Genomic DNA, 23,746 nt, shown 5'->3' with positions numbered 1-23,746 from the left:
TCCTTCAGTAGACATTTCTAGTTCCTGGTCTAGGTTAAGAATTACACGAATTACTGAATAATCCTCCGGACTGATCTCTATCACAGTACATGTCAGCATTGATACTATAATTGATCATTTGTCTCTTTCCACACTAGTACTGCAAGCAATCTAAGGACAGAAGTTATATGTCTTATTTTTGTATTCCAAGTCCCTAACACAGTAAACAACCCATGAATATGTGCTAGATGAATATATGATTTAAAGAGTAGTGACTGGGCGTGGTGGCTCTTGCCTATAATCCCAGCACTTTGGGAGGCTGAGGCGGGCAGATCACCTGAGGTCGGGAGTTCAAGACCAGCCTGACCAAAATGGAGAAACTCTGTCTCTACTAAAAATATAAAATTAGCCAAGTGTGGTGGTACATGCCTGTAATCCCAGCTACTCAGGAAGGCTGAGGCAGGAGAATCACTTGAACCCAGGAGGCAGAGGTTGCAGTGAGCTAAGATCATGCTATTGCACTCCAGCCTGGGCAACAAGAGCAAAACTCCACCTCAAAAAAAAAAAAAAAAGAAAAGAATAGCTAGCTAGCTCAGGGCAAAGCCTAAAATGAATTAAATATAGAACAGGTACCTGAAGAGTAAAAGGAAGGAAAAGATAACAGGGTATGAGTAAAAATTAACAAAACTATAAATAGAAACATCAGTATAACAAAATTATGCTTAGTATAAACTAAATGTACCTCCTTGCCACTGACTAATCCAGTGTTTCTCAAATAAACAATTAAGTAATACAAAGATTACAGTATTCTAAAGCAGTCACCAAGCTACCTTCTCTACTCCCTGTTAAGACCTATAGAATCCAGGAGTGGAGTATGGACTTAAATTCTCAATTTCCCTGTCCCAGCTAATTAGAGCTCCACTTAGGTCAGGGTTCAGTTTGCTGCATAGTTAGCACCTCTAGCTAAAGCTGTTGTCAAAGAGAAGTCAAGCTTAAAGTTGAAAACTTGTTCTTAAACTTCAAAACAACAAGAATAAGAGTGGGAAGGAATTTGCATTCCGGGCCCTCAGTTTTATCACTGAGCTGGAGGTGCTGGTTAAATAATGAAACATAACGCCATTAAATGAATGTAGAAATGTACTCTCGCTATATTCTTTTTTAAAATAAACTTTTTATTGAAGCATAACTTAGTTACAAAAGTACACAAATAAAAAAGTTACAGCTTGATAAAATTTCAAAAGTTAACAAACCTATGCAATCACTACACAGACAAGAAACTAGAACATTCCCAGTACCCTAGAGACTTCTTATAGGTGGCCTATCAGTTGTTACCCTCACTCCTCCCCAAAGGTAATCTCTGTCCTGACTCTTATCACCACTGATCAGTTCTGCCTATTTTTGAAACCAATATAAACATTATAAAATATTTATTCTTGTGTCTTTTTTTTTCTGCTTAATGTATTTTTAAGAATTGTCCAAGTTTGTTGCACTTACTAGAAGTTTTATTTGTATTGTGGGAAAGTATCCCATTGCATGAACGGCCAGAATTTATTGAATCCATTTTTTGTGTTTATGGACTTTTTGGTTGTTTTCAGCATGGGGACTATAAAAATTAATGTTGCTATGATCATTCTTGTATGTCTTTCAGTACCCATATGAAAATACTTCTACTGGATATATATCTAGAAGTGGAACTGCTAGGTTATGGGGTATGCATATGTTCAGCTAGATAATGTCAAACAATTTTCCAAAATACTTGTTCTAGTTTATATTCCTACCAGCAAGATATCAGTATTCCAGTTGCTTCACATCCTTTGGTCTCTGTCGTTTTAGCCTTTCTAGATAATGGTGTCACATTGTGGTTTTCATCTATATCTTACCACCACCACTACCATTACCAATACAACCACTTAAAAAAAATTGTGGTAAATGTACATAAGATTTACCACTTTAACCATCTTTAAGTAAACAGTTCAGTGGCATTAAGTGCATTCACATTGTTGTGCAACCATCACCACCATCCATCTCCAAAACTTTTTCATTATCTCAAACTGCGACTCTATACCCATTAAACAACAATTCCTGATTCTCCCTTCCCTCCAGCCCCTGGTAACCACTGCTCTACCTTCTGTGTCTATGAATTTGACTACAACAGAAAGCTGCAGGAGCCGATACAGTTTGCATAACTTTTTTTTTTGAAGTTGCCAACTCCTCACCTACATGTTAAGGGTAATATAATCATATGCAGTGGTCTCACTCCTGCCCTGGCTATAGGTGTGTCTTCTAAGGCACATTATGGTAAAGTGGAATTATATTGGAAACAAATGTATAACTAGTACTTATACCTATTCCTTATGCCTTACACAGTCCTTGTCAGTTAATAGGCCTTCAGTTCTCAAATGTAATAGCTACTATTTTATTTCCATTTCAGAATTGTTGCAGAAAGATGTAGTGAGGTTGCAGTGTTCAAATAGTCTATTTTAGTTAAAACCTACAGTAAGGAAACAAAAAAGTCATAACTAAAAACACCACTTAGTTTAGCCTGCCAAAGTGATATATTTCACTTGTGTTTATTCTTTTATTTATTTATTGGAGATAGAGTCTTTGCTATGTTGCCCAGGCTGGAGAGCAGTGGCACAATGTCCGCTCACCGCAACCTCTGCCTCCCGTGTTCAAGCAATTCTCCCTGCCTCAGCCTCCTGAGTAGCTGGGATTACAGACACCCGCCAGCACGCCCAGCTAATTTTTGTGTTTTTAGTAGAGACAAGTTTCACCATGTTCGCCAGGCTGTTCTCAAACTCCTGGCCTTAGGTGATCCACCCACCTTGGCCTCCGAAAGTGCTGGGATTACAGGCATGAGCTGCCATGCCTGGCCTATTCTTTTATTTTTAATCTTGTTTCTCTAAAAGTCATTTTCTTCTATGGTTTAACACTACCATGAAGGTCGTCATCTTCTATTTATTTAATAAATCATTACATAGAGAAAATAGGCTGGGCACGGTAGCTCATGTCTGTAATCCCAGCACTTTGGGAGGCCAAGGTGGGAGGATCACTTGAGATGAACTCCTGGAAGTTCAAGACAAGCCTGGGAAACATAATGAGACCCCTATCTCTACAAAAAATTTAAAAATTTGCCGGGTGTGGTGTTGCACACCTGTAGTCTCAGCTACTCAGGAGATTGAGGTGGCAGGATCACTTGAGCCTAGGAAGTCAAGCAATGATCATATCACTGCACCTCAGCCTGGGTGACACAGTGAGACCCTGTTATGTTTAGAATAGAATAGAATAGAATAGAATATTAATTTTTTTCTTTTACCTTTTAAAAAAAAATTTTTTTAACTTTAAAAAATTGTTTTATTTTTGAGATGGAGTCTCACTCTGTCACCCAGGCTGGAGTGCAGTGGCACGATCTCGGCTCACTGCAACCTCTTCCTCCCAAGTTGAAGTGATTCTCCTGCCTCAGCCTCCTGAGTAACTGGGATTTTAGGCGCGGGACACTGCACCTGGCTAATTTTTGTATTTTTAGTAGAGATGGGGTTTCACCACGTTGACCAGCCTGGTCTCGATCTCCTGACTTCAGGTGATCTGCCTGCCTCGGCCTCCCAAAGTGCTGGGATTACAGGTGTGAGCCACTGCGCCCAGCTTCTTTTACCTTTACTTTTTAAATTATTGTTGTTATTACCACACTAGCCTACACTATCAATATAATCTAGTAATTTTCTTATCACTGAAATATTCTAAGGGTTGGACTTCACTCTAGCCATAAAATAGACCTTTGGCCTTAATTTGTTCCAAAAGTTTCATTATAATGCAGATCAAAATGTATTACAATGGGTCCAGATCAAGCAATGGAAAATGGATTACATGTTCCTGCAGAGATAATATAATTAAGGACTAAAACCCTACTAAGGACTTATCATCAAATAAGTCATATAGCTATAGTCAGTAGTATAACTAAGCCCCTATAAATATAAAACAGTGTTCCTTCTTCTATAAAATGGACATAAACATATTGAATAGAGTATGCAAGTTGCCCCCAAAGTATAATAAAGTATACGTACAGCATACAGAAATTTTAAATTCGGTAATTTGCTAAGCACCTACTATATCCCAGGTATTGTAGGCAAATCAAAGTAGGCTAAGCCGCTGAAGAGCATGGAGACTAACAAGGGGTAACACACATACATAGGAACTATAATTTGAGGAATGGTGAGAATAGTGATATAGCCAAAGAACAATATTAGATGAAGGGGAGATTCCTTTTTTAAGGTCAGGTTTCATGGTAGAAGTATCATTCCTTTAAATATTTGAAAAAGTGAAGATGATGGAAGTGAAGGCAGAAACGAATGCATTTAGATTTGAGAAAATGACATGAGCAAAGGCATTGAGGTGGGAAAGAACACAGCATAATAACAACATAATTAAGAGCTACCATTAACCAACCCCTTAGAGTATGTACACTTTTAAAATCCTTGCGTCAGTCCTGTTAGGTAGGTGACTTATTATTTCCACCATACAAATTGGAAATTGGAGTTACATAGAGAGGTCAAATAAGTGGCAGAGGCAGGATTCTAACCTAACTCTGATTCCAAAACCACTGTTCATGGTCACCATACTGTAGTGTGTACATTCAAGAAGTAGCAGATAATACAGTCTAGCTGGAGGATAGAATAAAAATACACATTATACACACACACACACACACACACACATATATACACATATATATGTGTGTGTATTATATATATGAAGTGGATAGTCTTCTGGGAAAGGATTTGTAGAGGGTTAAGAGGCGTGAAAATGAACAGAAAGGGATAGACGAAAGGTTTGGTGGAGGAGGGCGCAGAAATAATATCCAACTGATTGCTCTGGGGACTACGGAAAAGGGGAAAATCAAAGGTGCCTGAGGTTTCATATATGGTTGCCTGAGGACAGTGGCATCACAAACACACATAGAAAAGTGAGGAGAAGTGTTGTTTGGAGGGGGGTGGGAAAGGAAAGATGGAGCAATAATTTTGATTGTAGACGTGTTGCGTTTAAAGCACAGATGAAATACACCATTGGCAATTTAGGCAACAGATGTGACTTCTCATTTTAAGAAGTTCTCTGGGTTAAAAAGAAGACCAGAGGACAATAACTAGAGGTTACTAGGAGCTAAGACTTTATCAGAGTTGACACTCTGGCTTCAGTGGGCCTTATCTTCCCTGCATCTCATCACCCTCTGTCCTGACATCGCTCAAATCGCCTCACTCCATAGCTCCTCTAAGACCACAGCTTCCTTTACTTCTACCCCTGCTCTCCACCCTCCCTGTGATCCCTTGATACCTCTGAATGCACCTGGTTCAACAGTCCCCATTTTCACCTGCCTTTCTCTCCAGTCAAACCTCTGGCCATTCATTTGAATTCTGCCCTCTCTGGCATCTTACAGTACCTCTTCCGTAGATATTACCTTCCTCCCCTCCATTCCAAATCCAAAGGACCATCCTCTTAACTAGTGAAGGCCTTACAGGGAAATGAACTGTGAACTCCAAACATCTGAGACAGGTCTCGGTTAATTTAGAAAGCTTATTTTGCCAAGGTTGAGGATATGCACTCAAGACACAGCCTCAGGCGGTCCTAATGACATGTGCCCAAGGTGGTCAGAGCACAGTTTGGTTTTATACATTTTAGGGGGACAGGAGACATCAATCAACATATGTATGATGAACACTGGTTCAGTCTGGAAAGGCAAGACATCTGGAAGCAGGAAGGGGGCTTCCAGGTCATGGGTAGATAAGAGACAAATGGTTGCATTCTTTTGAGTTTCTGATTAGCCTCTTCAAAGGAGGCAATCAGATGTGCATTCATCTCAGTGAGCAGAGGGGTGATTTTTGAATAGAATCGGAGGCAGGTTTGCCCTAAGCAGGTCCGGCTTGACTTTTCCCTTTGGCTTAGTGATTTTGAGGGCCCAAGATGTTTTCCTTTCACAGAACCTATAATCATAATTATAATATTGTCACTGTTAGCTGTGGAGAAACTATCCTCTTCAATGGGAATTAACACTGTAAAGAGTCCTGGTCCTTAAAGGGACCAAAGCAAGCATATCTTGTTAGACTTCCTTTGTGCCTGAAACCTGTGGTACTCTTACTGGATAATGTACTCTTACTGGATAATATACTCTAGGAATGAACTAAGCAGGTGAGATAGGCTAGCTTACCTTCTTTCTAGTTGTGTCTTATTTCCAAACTTCTGAAGTGTGCAGCAAGGAGGCAGTTGGTATGGAGACATAAAGCAGAAACAACTTCGGAGGTCCTTTAATGTGACAGTGTACAGGGCTACTGCACTGGCATCCTGTTTCTTCCTGAAACCAGACCTGTGTGTAAAATCCAGCATTGGTTAGGGACTTTGAGGCAGCACTAGTCTTGGTTGGAAACCCTGGCTCTCCTCTAAACCTACACTGTGGTGGCTCCTGACTAGCCTCAGTGAAGCCACTTTGCAGTCAGCACCTGTGTCTCTGTAGCTGAGGGCCCTGAGGCCTTCGTGTATGTAGCACAGGGAGCCAGCAGAGGGAGCTGTCGTCCCAGAACTTTCTTAGAGCTTCTAAGAAGTTCTGATTTTGAAAAAGATCTTCCTAGGCTCCATCCGAACCTCCCATGCAATAAGACTCTAACTTGAGATACGTGACATTTTGGTGCCAGACCCCTGGTGTGAGCAGATGGGGAGCTTCTGCATAGTTGTTTAAACTTGAAAGCCCTAGGAGCTCTTGATTTCAAGGAAACGCCTGTTTACTGATCCAAAGCAAGCAACTCTTGAGAAATGGGAGTGCCTTTCTTACCTCAGTCTTTATTGATCTTGGTATCCGCACCTCCAGTGACGTGTCCTGAAGGGTGGGAGAGAATTCCTAAGTGCCTCACACACAGGGAAAGAAGGAAGTCCAACTAATGCTGCAGAAAGTCCCCACTGGGGAGGTGCGGGTAGTGTTTGGGTAGTATTAAACAGTGAGTGCCCTGTGAGAAGAGAAGCACAGTGCCTGGGTGCAGCACTTTGCATCAGCTCTGATTTTGAAATCAGAAACAGAGGCTTTGAAGCTGGCCAGTAAGGGGTTGTCAGTCAGTTGACGAATGCTCTTGATTTGAATCGGAGGCTGCTGTGAAAAGGGATGCAGCTTCTCTAGCCACTGTGAACTTCTGAATCTCACTAGGGTTGGGTCTGCTTTGGGGCACTCAGATAACCCCGGTATTTCCAAACCAGCTTTCCCTTTTGCTTCAGGACATATCTTACCCAAGCCTGCACTATGGAGAAGTGGGACGGTAATGAGGGCACCTCAGCTTTTCACATGCCTGAGTGGATGGTGAGTTCTCTGGTCGTTTTGTTTCTCCTTCTGTTTCTTGATAATGAGAGGCAACCATTTTTGCCGGGTGACAAGGATCACCTGTAAGAAGCTCCTACCAAGATCCGTGGTTGGAAAAAGTTATTCCTCTGAGTTCTGATTAGTTCCTAGGTACTAGGTCACCACTGTTTCTTAATTATCCGCGAAGCTGGGAAAGGTGTGAGAGTTGCCTGACCCGGGCTTGTTGCCTGGTTGTCTCTGGTGGGCGGGGGCTTTCCTCTGGCTGCTGGTATGATGTATGGGTTGTTTCCTGTGACTGTTTTGCACTTCTGTTTTCAACCTGACGCTTCATTTGTTTCTCTGGGGGTAAAGAAAAAGAACAATGATGAGAAAAAACAAAAACAGAACTTACAGAAATGGTGCTCTCTCAAGTCTGAGAAGATTTCAAACATTTCCCACCCCCTGCCTGTATTTTTCCCTTCAGTCACATTTCCCTATTTTCCCCCCAGCTATCCTTTACATATATATTTCTCTAAGGCAGGAACTGTAGCCCTCTTGGTACAGTTCTTCAGAATACCATATTTGCCTGATCGGTAGTTTTATTATAATGATAATAAGGACTTATTTGTTCATAAGAACTAGCATATAAACATATTATATTGGATTGAATTTCAACTTTTAATTTAAAAACAATAACCATCCTTATGTTTCTAAATAGTTTCTTCTAGATTTAGCCTGATTTCTTACAACCTATACAGGTTTATGTTTACAGGTTTGTGTTTCCCCACTATGGAAAACTAGTTAGACTCTCTAAAACATATTTCAGGTTCTTTTTAGTGTTTACAGAATTATGGATTTGAAGAAATAACTATTGATAATGAGATAGAATATATAGTGGGCCTAACAAAGGCCCCGCTGAGGAACTTACATTTCAACTCATTGTTACAACTATTGTTTATTGTTTTGGGGGAGGTTTTTGCTGTTCTTAATGTTGTTTCAGAACATTATGTTCAGGTTTTTTTTTTTTTTTTTTTTTGAGATGGAGTCTGGCTTTGTTGTCCAGGCTGGAGTGCAGTGGCATGATCTCAGCTCACTGCAACCTCCGCTTCCTGGGTTCAAGTGATTCTCCTGCCTCAGCCTCACGAGTAGCTGGGATTACAGGTGTGCACCACCACACAGGGTAATTTTTGTATTTTTGGTGGAGACGGGGTTTCACCGTGTTGGCCAGGCTGGTCTTGAACTCCTGACCTTAGGTGATCCACTCAACTCGGCCTCCCAAAGTGCTGGGATTACAGGTGTGAGCCACCACGTCCAGCCTTGTGTTCAATTTTAAAACATTTTGTGGAAAGAAAACTTATCCATCTACAAGCTTATTCCAAGTAATGTAGTGTTTTAGAATTAATGGAAGGATTTATTTAATACTTCTGATTGGGTTGAGTTTTTTTGAATTTCTTGCTACTCACTGATAACAAGAAGGGGGAAAAAGAAATTTGGTTTTCTTAGGGGAAGGTATCAAACTTTGATATTTCTATAAAGGAATATTACAGAAGAATTCTACTGAACATTAGTGTGCCAACTCAGAATCAATCAAAGTTTTATAGTAATTCTTATTTCTGTCATAGTCCTCATCGTCTTACAAGCTTAGCACATCCCCTCAAAGTTCAGTAGCAGCTCCTACTGAACTTTCACCCTATTTACCTTCTTTCCACTTATGTGAAAGGGAAAACTGCCCTAAAGGAGTTGGTGTGACCACTGCATAAGGGATATGATCTAAGGCTTCCCAACTTTTAGAAAACACTCTTTAAGAAAACACAGCTCTGTAGTGCTGTGTCTTGGTTGGAAATAAATAAATAAATAAATAAATAAATAAATAAATAAATAAATAAATAAATAAATAAATTTGTGGCCGGGCGCAATGGCTCACGCCTGTAATCCGAGGCAGGCAGATCACGAGGGCAGGAGATCGAGACCATCCTGGCTAACACGGTGAAACCCTGTCTCTACTAAAAATACAAAAAATTAGTGGGGCATGGTGGCAGGCGCCTGGAGTCCCAGCTACTCGGGAGGCTGAGGCAGGAGAATGGTGTGAACCCGGGAGGCGGAGCTTGCAGTGAGCCGAAATCCCACCATCTCACTCCAGCCTGGGCGACAGAGCCAGACTCCGTCTCAAAACAAACAAACAAACAAAATAATAGTTTAGAAAAGCACAGCTCTGCTCTGTTTTAAAAAGGTATTACTCTCAGGAATTTCTTGGCCACTCTGTCTCTTAAATAGCAGGAAAATACCTTTGCTCAGTGGTTTGAACAGCAATAAAAAGAAATAGGGAGGGGCTAGTCTTCAATAACACGATTGTCTCATTTGCTAGCTTTTCCTTACCAAAGACTTTTGAGGCTTTCTTTCAGATACCACGTAAGTCATTGACTCCTGACTTGGTCTGAAAGTACCTCATTAGGCTGCTACTGATAGCCACTTAGCCAAGAAAGCTAACCTCTGAGCACCCTCCAGTGTATTGCCTATAGATTTCCAAACCTTACTTGTGAAATGTTAAAGCGTCTTTTAATCCCTAAGAAAAAAACCCTTGCTCCAGCTCCCATGTTGGGCCAAAGTTTCAAGTTAAAGTTTTAACAAGTGTCTTACTCATGTTCCCATTTACATATTAGTGTAATGAAATTTCCACTGAAACTATCCCTGCCACCAAAGGAAATATGAGAAGCCTCTCAAATCTTCTTTCAGGAGAAAAATTTAGCAGAGAAGGTATATTACAACATCTCCCTTTTATTAAAAATCACCAGCAAAATGGGACTTTATATCCCTCAGAGAATAGGACTCACACTACATATAACAGCTGACAGTACTCACATCTCTGATTCCCAGCAGGGAAATAAGCCAGGATGAAGCCTGAAGAACCCCAATCTCAAGAACTGACAAGGTAGACTTTCAAGGTTACGTTCCACCAATCACTGGAAAACTTCTCCTGGCGCCTCTGCTCCTCAGCTGTTTTCATGTGAAGGATTTTCTTAGCCTTGTTCAGACAGCTTTACTGCTGAAAGGTTGGGGAACACATCCTTTTAAAGATTGTCTTTATTAATGTGTTTTACTTCCCCTAAGAGATCTTTAGTCCCTTCTGGTACTAACCTCGACTAACATGCATGGAGATCAGCAATAACTTTTTCTATGGTTCTACATTTTAATATTTCCTCCTCCTCCCACTCCAGCTCTCTGTACTTTTCCATAGGAAATCTGGTTGATTGACTTTCTTGAGTACCCAGCCAGCTTGCTGCCCAATATTCTTTTGGCTAGAAGTAATCCTTTTCATAGGTAAAGAGCTAGTTCAAGCCACTCATTTGGCTTGGAAGAGAGAGGTATTTTGAGGAATATCTGAACCATATCTACTTGGAAGTAGAGACAAAAACCTCCAAAGTATCTGATAAATGGTGGTTGGAGGTAGCTTGACTATAACTCTAGGTCAGGATTGGTGCTTAAAACAGAAAGCCATTTGAAAAACTGATGAAAACTATGGGCTCTCTCCCCAGGATATTAAAAATACAAAATTTGCATACTGTTGTAGGAGGTTCTGGACATCCATGGAATATAGGTTAAGCACATTTAATTTGAAAGAATAGAAATATTAATATTTTAGACTTGTATATCAATATGTAGTTTTCAAAACCCTCTCACATTATCTTATTATCTCAGCATACATTTTAGATAAGCAAAGTAGAAATGATTATCCCCATTTTAGAAATGATGACAGACCTTAGAAAGTAGAGACACAGATATATCCTTTGTAGTATTTATGTACTTGAAAAGGAATTAATTGGTTTCTCTTGGCCTGAACCTCTTTAGGATAAATAGATTTTCTATCCTCTCCATGAATCCTGTTTTTCTTAATATGTTACCTATCTCTTCTTAAAGCCTTAGGTTATGGAAATCAGAATTAGACCCACTTATCTTTAGACCTTGTTTTGGGTGATCACCTCGGCAGGGCGCGGTGGCTCATGCCTGCAGTTGAAGCACTTTGGGAGGCCGAGGTAGACGGATCACCTGAGATCAGGAGTTTGAGACCAGCCTGGCCAATATGGTGAAACCCCATCTCTACTAAAAAGTACAAAAAAAATTAGCCGGGCATGGTGGTGTGCTTCTGTAATCCCAGCTACTCAGGAGGCTGAGGCAGGAGAATCACCTGAACCCCGATAGGTGGAGGTTGCAGTGAGCCGAGATGGCACCATTGCACTCCAGCCTGGGAGATGAGGGAAACTTCCATCTCAAAAAAAAAAAAAAAAAAAGAAAGAAAAGAAAGGATCACCTCATTGTATTCTCTGACCTTTCAAATAACCTTTACTTTTCTGCCTGTGAACGTGCCTACATTGTTATAGCCATGATAGGATAGAATGGTTGGTTAAGAAGAGTCAAGAGAATCGGGGCTGCTTTACTCACACTTGGAGAAAGTGTTAGAGCAGTGGTTCTCAAAGTGTGGTCTTCAGACCGGTAGCATCAGCATCTCCAGGGGAGTTACTCAAAACACAAAATCTTCAACCAGAGAATTGGAAGCTGAAGAAAAAAAATTTTTTTAAATTACAAAATACAAAATCTTGGCCCCTCTCCAAACCTTATAATTCTAAAACTCTGGTGGTTAAAATCCAGCAATGTGCTTTAATAAGCTCTCCAGGTGATTGTGATACAGCTAAACTTTTAGAATTACTGTATTCTATAAAAACTTGTTGACTGGGCACAGTGGCTCACGCATGTAATCCCAACACTTTGGGAGACCGAGGTGCGTGGATCACGAGGTCAGGAGATCGAGACCAGCCTGGCTAACAAGGTGAAACCCTGTCTCTACTAAAAAAAAAATACAAAAAATTAGCCGGGTGTGGTGGCACACACCTGTAGTCCCAGCTACTGGGGAGTCTGAGGCAGGAGAATCACTTGAACCCAGGAGATGGAGGTTGCAGTGAGCTGAGATTGCGCCACTGCACTCCAGCCTGGGTGACAGAGCGAGACTCAGTCTCAAAAAAAAACCAAAACAAACCAACAAACAAAACTTGTTAAGTGGTAAGGCTTTTCCTGTCAGTCTCCTAAAATGTCTTCTGGTTATATTTGGTATAGGAATGCCAGTCCTTCTGGCTCAAGTTATCTGACTTCAGTCATTGGACCAAGGAGTTCCTTTTTACCTGAGTGAGGGAAAGGGGAACCAGCTTAGTACAAGTGGACTAAGGTGAACATTCTTGTTAGGAGGAGCAGAAGTTTAGAGATTCATCAAGCAAGCAAGTGATCTGTCTTACTTTGTGAAATTATGAGTAAGAGATCAGAATTGCTGTGGGTGATGGTGAACATTCATATAAGAGTAATTTTTAATTAAGTAAATTTAAAGATAAAAGGAATGATTTGGGACTAGTACACCTAGGACTAGGACCTTTGGTCTTCTGACTTATATTATAAGGCATGGTATAGTAAGCAGATAGAGCTTTGGCTCTAGCATAAGCACAGGCTCAAATTCCATTCCCATCACTTACTTGCTGTGAGACCTTGGACAAATCATTTGTTCTCTCAGAGTTACACTTTCCCACTTTGTCAAGTGAGAATAATACTGCCTACTTCTTAAGGTTCTTGTACAAATTAATAGAAGTAACATATACATAGAACTGTGAATATAGGCACTTACCGAACTTTTCTCTTCCAGAGATGTCAATAAGCAGTATGCAATATGACCTTCTCTCTCTAAATAAAGATTATCCTTAAAAAAGAATCTGCTGGGCCGGGCGCGGTGGCTCAAGCCTGTAATCCCAGCACTTTGGGAGGCCAAGACGGGCGGATCACAAGGTCAGGAGATCGAGACCATCCTGGCTAACATGGTGAAACCCCGTCCCTACTAAAAAATACAAAAAACTAGCCGGGCGAGGTGGCAGGCACCTGTAGTCCCAGCTACTCGGAAGGCTGAGGCGGGAGAATGGCGTGAACCCGGGAGGCGGAGCTTGCAGTGAGCTGAGATCCGGCCACTGCACTCCAGCCTGGGCGACAGAGCGAGACTTCGTCTCAAAAAAAAAAAAAAAAAAAGAATCTGCTGGCCGGGTGCGGTGGCTCACGCCTGTAATCCCAGCACTTTGGGAGGCCGAGGCGGGTGGATAACTTGAGGTCTGGAGTTCAAGACCAGCTGACCAAAATGGTGAAACCCCATCTCTAGTAAAAATAGAAAAAAGTAGCCGGCGTGGTGGCACATGCCTGTAATCCGAGCTACTTGGGAGCCTGAGGTAGGAGAATCACTTGAACTCGGAAGGTGGAGGTTACAGTGAGCCGAGATCGTGTCATTGCACTCCAGCCTGGGCAAAAAGAGCAAAACTCCGTTTCAAAAAACAAAAAAAAAAGTAGAATCTGCTATTTTATGTCCTTTCTTATGCTCAACAAGCAGTCTTTTTTTTTTTTTTTTTTTTTTTTTTAAGGAAGAATTCACATCACTTTCCCCCCAATCTATGTACCAGACAGTTGAGTGTAGCTTTCTTCTTCACTATGTCTCTTTCAGAAATCAGCAAATAAAGAATGTGATTCTTTGCCCTTTTGCTTGAATATTTGGCATGTAATAAGATTGTTGTGATTCTGGGGACTGAGGAGATAAGAAACTTCCCTTTGTAGTCATACCTTCCATGAACACACATTTTGTTGAAAAGAGCAAACTCGGTCACCCTGTGCCAAATCAGCAACAATCTTGAGCTGGGCCTAGAAACCAAATGTCAAAATCTGTATAAAAGATGCACAATTCAGAGGAAAGCAGTGAACTGGGAAAATTGATTTCCTTGGTGACAGAGCTGAAATCAGTGTCCCCAGTCTGGCTAATCCAAGGACACAGAGAATAGGGTAGGGCCTGCCTGAGTACTTGGCACCATTAATTTTTTTTCTTACTCTTTTAATAAAGTCTCTCATTGTTTTAGTGGCTCTGTGGTTAATTTTTTTCTAATGAGACTAGGTTAACTAAAATCATCTGACATGGAAAAGGAGGAGGTAAGGTTGAAAAGGAACCTAATTAGCAAGTTAATTATAGCAAGCAAAAAAGTGCAGTGGTTATATAAATAAGCTATTGTTATGCGCATGCAAGTTGGGCCTTGTCAGGGGACTTGCCAAGGTTTAGAGGTCAGAGGATCCATGTAATTAGGTGTTTAGGAAAAAAATAAATAAAAGCAAAACAGCCACCAGAATTAAGAATGGCTGATGAGCCACTAACAGAAATGCCTTATTAAATTGGGGCTGTACTGCTGAAGGGGTTGTTGGAGCTGCTTCAGGGATTCCAAGGAAGAGTAGTCTCCCACTCCCCAGCCCCAAAAGCTGGCTGGAACCAGAGCCAACAGAATTGCTGATGAGGAAAGTTTAAAGGCCTGATCACAAGGGTCCCTGGACCACAGAGGTGGCAGTGGGGCTGGTAATGTCACTATGCTGGGCAGCAAGAAGAAATACATTGTTAATGGCAACTCTGGGATTAAGGCCCAGGTGAGGCTAAGCTCTTATTTACCAGTCTTGCCGCTGCTATAGCCATTATTGTAAAAAGCCAGCTGCTTATACTCTTTTTCCCCTCCTTTCCTGCTTTCATCCCTCCCTCTGGTGTAAGGTGAACTACTCCTCTTTTAACAGTCTCTTTTCCTCCTTTGCCTTAATGCCTGTTGGAATTAGGCAATTCTCTCTCATATGGAAAAGGAGGATTTCTTTAAAAGACCCTGGTTCCAGACAAGGTAGGAAAGTTAGGGGTATAATCTACTAAGGTACCACAATTGGGGTGGGCAGATTACAAAACCAATCCATTACAAAATGGACTGTTGAGTGAAGAATATATTGGTGTTTAATTATTGAGAGGAGGTAGACACCAGGGAGCCACTTAATTCATGTTCTGGTTGTCAGAGAAAGATACTTGTTTCTTGGGGAAAATTGTATAACTTATATTTAAGTGGTTAATCTTGCTCTAATATTTTTCTGTCTTAAAGAAACTTGACTTCAGTGTCTAACCAATAAGCAAGGTTTTAGAACCCTATGTTCTAAGTGGATAAAGCCTTGCACAACCCAGTCTTCTTTAGTACTAAAAGATAGCATGAACTTGTCCCAGGAAGGAGGGATTACTGTAAATAGAAAACATTATAGAGAACACAGCTCAGCTCAGAGAAACTGGTTTGAGATGATAATGCAGGTAGATAGCTATACGGTTTATTTACCCCGATCCTACAATCTAGGGAATAAGAGTGACTGGCCCCCTCTAGTGGTGTGTGTACATGGTGTGTGTGCATATGCACCCACATGTGCATGTACGCAGGTGTGAGGTTGTGTTGAGCATCTGATTTATCTATTCTTCTTTAAAGGGGACACTGGAAAAGTTAGTGACTCAGGGTGACCTTTGAAGAGTTCCATTATTATTCCTTTTCCTAGACGGGCTTCTAAAAAAGAATAAAGACATGTGACTGTTTTGAACAAGGTTGGTGAAATGGAAGCCAGAGTTTGCAGCCTGACTGCTATCCACCTCCCAGCTTTCCACCTTTCCTCTTCTTCTCAGCTGTTTTTGCCCTTAAAAATCATTTTAACTTTAGATTTTGTTTATGTTTACCATATTTACTGAATATTCAACCAAGTATAGAAGTGAAGATAGAATAGGCTACTTCAGATATATTGATTCAGCACTTGATTGAGTGCCTAGGATTTGTGCCTGAGGATATAAGGTGAATGAGAATCACAGCTTCTCCCTTTATGAGCCTATAGTTTATAGAGAATACAGGTAAGTAGACAGATAGTTACATTCAGTGTGATAAGTGCTGTGCTAGGAGAAATGCAGTACATGAAAGTTCATGTACGTCCTATGGGAGTACATAGAAAGGCACTTTATCTTTTTCGAATAAGTTGTTAGTTGAGCAAGATAATCATCTTTGTCATTTTTGTTTGTTTGTTTATGAAGAGCTTCTTATCTGATGAGTTTTCCTATTGCTGAAAACAATTTGCAAGCCCTAAAGCACTTTGCAGGCTTTATTTGTTGTTATGGCTATGAAAAGACTATGAATCCCCCTAAAAGGCAATGTGAAGCTAATTCAATTTGGCATTGGTCCCCTTGTCGCAATACTCAAGTGACTCATTAGTTACCTCTAACTGCGGGAAGTGGAGCCGTCAGTTCCTGCTTTCATTCTGGTGTACTGTATGTTCTGCCCATCAAGGAACCATCTTTTTATCATTAAAGGTGGAGTCACTTGTCAGATCTTTGATCATTTTCATTAGACCTTCCTCTGTGCCACCTTGGATTCAGAATAGGCAATTATACAAACAGAGAAAATGAAAAAGTTATTAGTTGAATAAATTACATGAGCTTTTTTTTCCCCAAACAAGTATAGCTTATAAATGACCTTTGATTTGTAGAGTATTATAAAGTATCAGCTGAAACCTCCAACAATAGGAGAAAGATAAAATTGTAAGAAAATCATTATCAAATAATCATCAAAAATGCAACCTCCAGAGTATGATATGAGGTTTATACATATTCAGTCAAGTAATCTGCTCCTTCTATATCTGTTATAGTTAATGATCAATCTTACTGCTTTTAGGTATTTTATAACATCAAATATTAAAAAATAAATTAATATTTACTTACTAGCCAGGCTCGGTGGCTCATGCCTGTAATCCCAGCACTTTGGGAGGCCGAGGCGGGCGGATCACAAGGTCAAGAGATCGAGACCATCCTGGCCAACGTGGTGAAACCCCGTCTCTACTAAAAATACACAAATTAGCTGGGTGTGGTGGCGCACACCTGTAATCCCAGCTACTCCGGAGGCTGAGGCAGGAGAATCACTTGAACCCAGGAGGCGGAAGTTGCAGTGAGCCGAGATCACACCACTGTACTCCAGCCTCACTACAGAGTGAGACTCCATCTAAAAAAAAAAATTTTTACTTACTAGTATTGGAAAGCTAACTAATATATTTTAGAAAAACTTTAACAAATTAGAGTGGCTACCTGCAAGAGTTATGAGAGCATTGAACTGTAGGAGTCGGGTAGGGAGTGGATTTATTGAATTTTCTGCTATGTTTCAATTTACATGCATTGTCTCATTGAACCCTCTCTAAAACCTGTGAGGTAAGTACTTTTATCTCTGTTCTATTTATGGAAAAATGAGACTCACTAAAGCATCCTGAGCAACATCACACAGTTAATGAGTGGCATAGCCAGAATTTAAATGCAATTTCAGAATGTTCATTCTTAATGAAAAGCCTTTTTAAAAATTATTAAATCATACCATTTCCTGATATTCTTGAAACCTGAATGCAAGTCATTTTGCCTTCCTGTACCTTGCAATTTTCTCATCTAGATATATGGAGCTTACAAATATAATAATCTCAAATATTCTTTCCAGTTTTACTTTTCAGTGAAACTGTAGAAAATATTTCTGAATATGACTCAACTTTCTAAAAATTCAAGCAGAATATCCCATTCTCTATTTGTGGGGAGTGGGGTGTCACAATTTTATTGTAAAAAGCATATAGTCAAAGAGTGGGCCAGGCACACTGGCTCATGCCTATAATCCCAGCACTTTGGGAGGCCGAGGTGGGTGGATCACTTGAGGTCAGGAGTTTGAGACCAGCCTGGCCAACATGGTGAAACCCCGTCTCTACTAAAAATACAAAAATTAGCAAGGCATGGTGGTGTGTGCCTATAATCCTAACTACCAGGAGGCTGAGGCATGAGAATCACTTAAACCCGGGAGGTGGAGGTTGCAGTGAGCCAAGATTGCGCCACCGCACTGCAGCCTGGGTGACAGAGTAAAAGTCCATCTCAAAAAAAAAGAGCATATCAAAGATTTAAATTTGATTAGAAACATAGTAGGAAAAGAATGAGACATCGCCCGACACAGTGACACATGCTTGTAGTCCCTGCTATGTGAGAGGATGAGGTGAGAGGATTGCTTGAACCCAGGAGTTCAAGGCCAGCCTAGGCAATATGGAAAGACCCCATCTCGGCCGGGTGCGGTGGCTCATGCCTGTAATCCCATCACTTTGGGAGGCCGAGGCGAGCTGATCACTTGAGGTCAGGAATTCGAGACCAGCCTGGCCAACATGGTGAAACCCAGTCTCTACTAAAAATACAAAAATTAGCCGGGCGTGGTGGCGGGCACCTGTAGTCCCAGCTACTTGGGAGGCTGAGGCAAGAGAAACGCTTGAACCCAGGAAGCGGAGCTTGCAGTGAGCCAAGATCGCGCCACTGCACTCCAGACTGGGCGACAGAGTGAGACTCCATCTCAAAAAAATATATATAAAAATAAAAATAAAATAATAATAATGAATAAAAAAGTAGTATTCTCTTCAAAGAGTCTTAACATTCCAAACGTAGGTTGATACAATCAGATCAACTGTTAGGTGAAAGCCTGTAATACAAGCCTTGAATTGCTGTCTCAAAATGGAGGTTCTTTTTCTTCATATAACTAGGTTTCTTTTTCTTAGCAGATCCAGTTTGCTGACCAGAAGCAAGAATTCAACAAACGTCCCACCAAAATTGGACGTCGCTCTCTGTCTCGTTCCATTTCTCAGTCGTCTACTGACAGCTACAGCTCAGGTGAGTACTGAGCTGCTGTGGACCTAGCTGTTGAGGCTAGTAAGTATGATCTCAATGGGCCCTCCTGTCTATCCAAGGCTGATTAAGCATGACCAAGACTGTGCTTTGAATAAATACTCTGAGTCAAAATTTAGACTAAAATTCTGGGTGGAATCTTTGGATTCCTCTTGGCGATTCCAATTGGAGCTTAACAGAGGCCTCCTCTTCCAATAGAGGCAGAAGAGGGTGATTAAGGAAATTGAATTCTTTAATATACTCAGAAGGGTGGGAATATGTCATTGATGACCTTTCCTGAACAGTATGTGTATATATTTGTGGGGTTTTTTTTTTTTTAATCCTTTGAAAATAAAAAAGTTCTTCATCCCTCCATCTGGTACTTGCAAATTAACAGGGAAACCTCAATTGCCCCAAGAAATAAGGAAGACACTGCAGCTAGTTCAAGCAAGTGAGCCCTTTGCCTTCTCCCCTAAGCCGTGACATTGGACTTCTTGTTACTCCTCCCATCCTTTGCACTGGCATTAATTCAAATACATGTGCCCTGGGACTGAGTTATCATTTAATGCCAGGTAAGCTGTTACTGTGTAGGACCCCTTCAAGGCATCAGCCATTTGTGCTAAATGCTGCCTAGTATGAGTCTGATTCAATAAGGAGTTAGTTTATTTTGCTCTTGTGTTGGCATGTGGTAGGGAACTGAGTGCTTGCCCTAGTTACCTCTTCACATTATAAATAGTAATATTCATTAGAAAATTTTTATCATGACCTGAAATTTTATTTGTTCTTCGTACAAATAGGAAAGTAATATTTGTTATATAAAGTTGAAGAACAGTTGTTTGGGAAGCTGTAGCTTTTAGGCGGGGTAGATTATATACATTTTACATTTCTCTTTTTACTTTCCCCCCACAGTAACAGTGAATGATGTAAAGCATATGACATCACTTCCTATGGATTTTTATCTAAAGATACAGAATCTTGTACTACCTTTTTTCGGGGGTAGCACAAGATTTGAGATAGGGTCTCACTCTGTCACCCAGGCTGGAGTGCAAGTGGCATGGTCATAGCTCACTGCAGCCTTGACCTCGTGGACTCAAGTCTACTGAGTATCTGAGACCACAGGCACCCACCACCATGCCTGCCTAAATTTAAAATTTAAAATTATTTGTAGAAATGGAATCTTGCCACGTTGCCCGGGCTGGTCTCGAACTTCTGGGCTCAAATGATTCTCCTCAGCCTCCCAAAATTCTGGGATTACAGGCGTGAGCCACTGCGCCTAGCCGGGAAACCTATCTTATTCTACTGAAATAAGCAGTGTTGAAAATTCACGAACTGGTTAATGTAACTCTGGAAACCATAATAATTGTGAAAAATGTGAATTGTAAAATAGTTGTAACATTTTAAGCTGTGGGTTTCTGCATGTTATCTAAAGATTGATACTAAGTAATAATAATAATGTCAAATTTTAACTCCAGCTCAGTCTCTCCCTGACACACTAGATATACATATCCAACTATATTCCTGCAGAGGAAACCAATACCTGCCTTCCCACCCAGCCCCCATAGGCAGGGAGTGTACTTTAAAACATATCTATTTACCTGGAAGAGAGTAGTGATGCCCTTGGTTTCTAAGTGAGCACATAGTGGCTTGGCATAGCTCGTTGGTGAATGATATGGACTGGTATCATCCTGGCAAACTTGGACCTTTTAGATTAAATTATATGAAACTACCATTTTTTAAAGTCAAAAATTGCCAACCTAATGTATCTATTTAATGATATTAAGTTCAGGTGCAGGAAGTCAAAACATCCTGGAGAAGAAAAAGAACTTAAAGATCTCATTCGGCTTCCCACTAATTGCTGACCTCTTTGGGAGCATTTTAAATCATAGGATGCTACTTACTATACAGATTTATCTCCTGATAAGTTCTTATATAATCCCTGGAATTTAAAGATTTTATTTAAAATTTGCTGGTTTTGGTTGCCTGATTTGGGGGTATCCCACTGTCCTGGTTACCATCATCTGGACATATTTCAGATTAGGTATCATTTTAAAAATATTATGCCTATCAACATAATATTCTCAGTGGTCTGAACTAATCTACAGGAAGTGCTCCGTAAACTCAGTGCTTTTAAAATGAAACCCAGGCCGGGTGCGGTGGCTCACGCCTGTAATCCCAGCACTTTGGGAGGCCGAGGCGGGTGGATCACGAGGTCAAGGGATCAAGACCATCCTGGCTAACACGGTGAAACTCCGTCTCTACTAAAAATGCAAAAAATTAGCTGGGTGTGGTGGTGGGCGCCTGTAGTCCCAGCTACTCTGGAGGCTGAGGCAGGAGAATGGTGTGAACCCCGGAGGTGGAGCTGGCAGTGAGCTGAGATTGTGCCACTGCACTCTAACCTGGACCTGGAGGACAGAGCGAGATTCCATCTTAAATAAATAAATAAATAAATAAATAAATAAATAAATAAATAAATAGATAAATAAAATAAAATGAAACCCAGACTGTTTGTTTCTTTAGCAGCTGCATCACATGCACTGTTACTTTGTTTTGTTTTTTGTTTTTTTCTTTTTCTTTTCCCCTTTGAATGAATGGTTGTCAAGCCCTTTTAAACATTTTTTTCTTTTTCTTTTCCCCTTTGAGTGAATGGTTGTCAAGCCCTTTTAAACAAACTCTGACTAGAAATACCTACTACCTTGATTATTGGACTAGGAGTTAGGAGAGACCTAGTTTCTAGTCTTTGATCCATGTTTCATTTGTTGTGTGATGCTGGAAAACTTGCACTTGGCATCTTCATAACTCAGACAATGGAGAGTTATATACAATGATAGAAAAAGAGCTTCATGTGCATCGAATGAAAAGCCAAGAGTAATGGGACTGACTCACAGCTTTCTAAATAATAACAAGACATATATGCAAATGTGTATCAATAAGAACTTGGGACCCATTTTCAGCATACAGTATAATTTAAATGATGAGACTGGGCACAGTGGCTCATGCCTGTAATTCCAGCACTTTGGAAGGCCGAGACAGGCAGATCACCTGAGGTCAGGTGTTCAAGACCAGCCTTGCCAACATGGTGAAACCCCGTCTCCACAAAAAATATAAAAATTAGCTAGGCATGGTGGCACACGCCTGTAATCCCAGCTACTCCAGAGTCTGAGGCATGAGAATCGCTTGAACCCAGGAGACAGAACCAATGAGCTGAGATTGTGCCACTGCACTCCAGCCTGGGCAACAGAGTGAGACTCCATCTAAAAAAAAAAATTAAAAAAAAATAATAATAATTTAGGCTGGGTGCGGTGGCTTACACCTGTAATTCTAGCACTTCAGGAGGCCAAGGCGGGTGAATCACCTGAGACCAGGAGTTCGAGACCAGCCTGACCAACATGGAGAAACCCCGTCCCTACTAAACATACAAAAATTCGCCGGGCATGGTGGCACTTGCCTGTAATCCCAGCTGCTCAGGAGGCTGAGGCAGGAGAATTGCTTGAACCCGGGAGACAGAGGTTGCGGTGAGCTGAGACTGTGCCGTTGCACTCCAGCCTGGGCAACAAGAGTGAAACTCTGTCACAAAAAAAATTAATGATAATTTAAATGACTATAGAAATTAAACTGGAAAGCCCCAAAGACTGACCTCTTCCCTTCTCAGTTTGTACTTTCTCCCTAGATGAACTCATTTATCTCATTGGTTTAAATACCGTGTATTGGTGTTTGATTCTTATATTTTATCCCAGCTTAAATGTCTCTCCTGTATATTAGATTCATATATACAACTGCCTACTAGGTCCTTTCACTTGAATGTTTTATAGGTATCTCTTTTTATTTTATTCTTTTTTTTTCTTTTTAAGAGACAGTGTCTTGCTTTGTTGTCCAGACTGGAGTATAGTGGCACAGTCATGGCTACCTGTAGCCTCAAACTCTTGGGCTCAGTCAATCATCCCACCTCAGCCTCCCCGGTAACTAGGACAACAGATGTGTACCACCACATCCGGCTAAGTTTTGAAAATTTTTTTGTAGAGATGGGGGGTCTCACTTTGTTGCCTAGGCTGGTCTCAAACTCCTGGCCTCAAGCGATCCTCCTCCCAAAGTGCTGGGATTACAGGCATGAGCCATGGCAACCAGCCCATAGACATCTCAAACCTCCCATGTATTAAAAACTGAGCTCCTCAGTTCCAACCTTACCCATCTTCAGTCTATTCTCAACACTACAGCCAAATGTATTCTTTTAAAATAAGTCATGCCATATCATTTCACTGCCTAAAACCTTCCAGTGGCTTCCCAATCTCACTCTTAGGTAAAGCCTAAAGTTCTTACAATGGCCTACATTTCTGTTCACCTCTCTACTTCCCTAAACCTCCCCACTCCCCGAGATGTTCATTTCACTCTGGCCTTGCTAGCCTCCTACTGTTATTTTGAAACATGCCAAGCACTCTCCTGCTTCAAGACCTTTGTACCTGTTCCCTCTGCCTGGAATGCTCTTTTTCCAGATACATGCATGGCTGGCTACCTTACCACCTCCAGTTCTTCACCAAAAATCATCAACTTCTCACTGAATCCTATCCTGGCTACTCTTTTAAATTGTACCCAACATGGTGACTATAGTTAATAACAATGTGTTGTATTCTAGAAAATTGCTAGGACAACAGATTTTAAGTGTTCTCACCACAAAGAAATGATAGGAATATGAGGTAATGCATATGTTAATTATCTCTGTTGAGCCATTCCACAATGTGTACATATCTTGAAACATCATGTTATACACATAAATATGTACAATTTTGTCAATTAAAAATTCATTAGAAGCCGGGCGCGGTGGCTCAAGCCTGTAATCCCAGCACTTTGGGAGGCTGAGACGGGCGGATCACGAGGTCAGGAGATCGAGACCATCCTGGCTAACACGGTGAAAC

General features: G+C 40.9%; 1 protein-coding gene across 3 annotated transcripts in view; it reads left to right on the top strand.

The window, feature by feature from the left end:
- The window catches only part of AHCYL2 (adenosylhomocysteinase like 2), a 213,628-nt gene that overhangs the window by 141,659 nt on the left and 48,223 nt on the right, over positions 1-23,746 (top strand). The window contains exons 1-2 of one of the 3 annotated variants that reach the window (XM_010378764.2): positions 14,680-14,764; positions 18,734-18,845. In XM_010378764.2, coding sequence (XP_010377066.1) covers positions 14,708-14,764; positions 18,734-18,845 — 169 coding nt within the window. In that variant the 5' untranslated portion in view covers positions 14,680-14,707. Of the gene's footprint in view, positions 1-14,679; positions 14,765-18,733; positions 18,846-23,746 lie in introns of those variants that run through there. The other 2 variants (XM_010378763.2, XM_010378762.2) reach the window with 2 other exon arrangements.

The sequence above is a fragment of the Rhinopithecus roxellana genome, chromosome 6 (genome assembly GCF_007565055.1).
Source record: "Rhinopithecus roxellana isolate Shanxi Qingling chromosome 6, ASM756505v1, whole genome shotgun sequence".
In the NCBI taxonomy this organism is placed as follows: Eukaryota; Metazoa; Chordata; class Mammalia; order Primates; family Cercopithecidae; genus Rhinopithecus; species Rhinopithecus roxellana.
The sequence above is the reverse complement of the archived record's forward strand: the minus strand, read 5'-3'. Positions and strand labels throughout refer to the sequence as shown.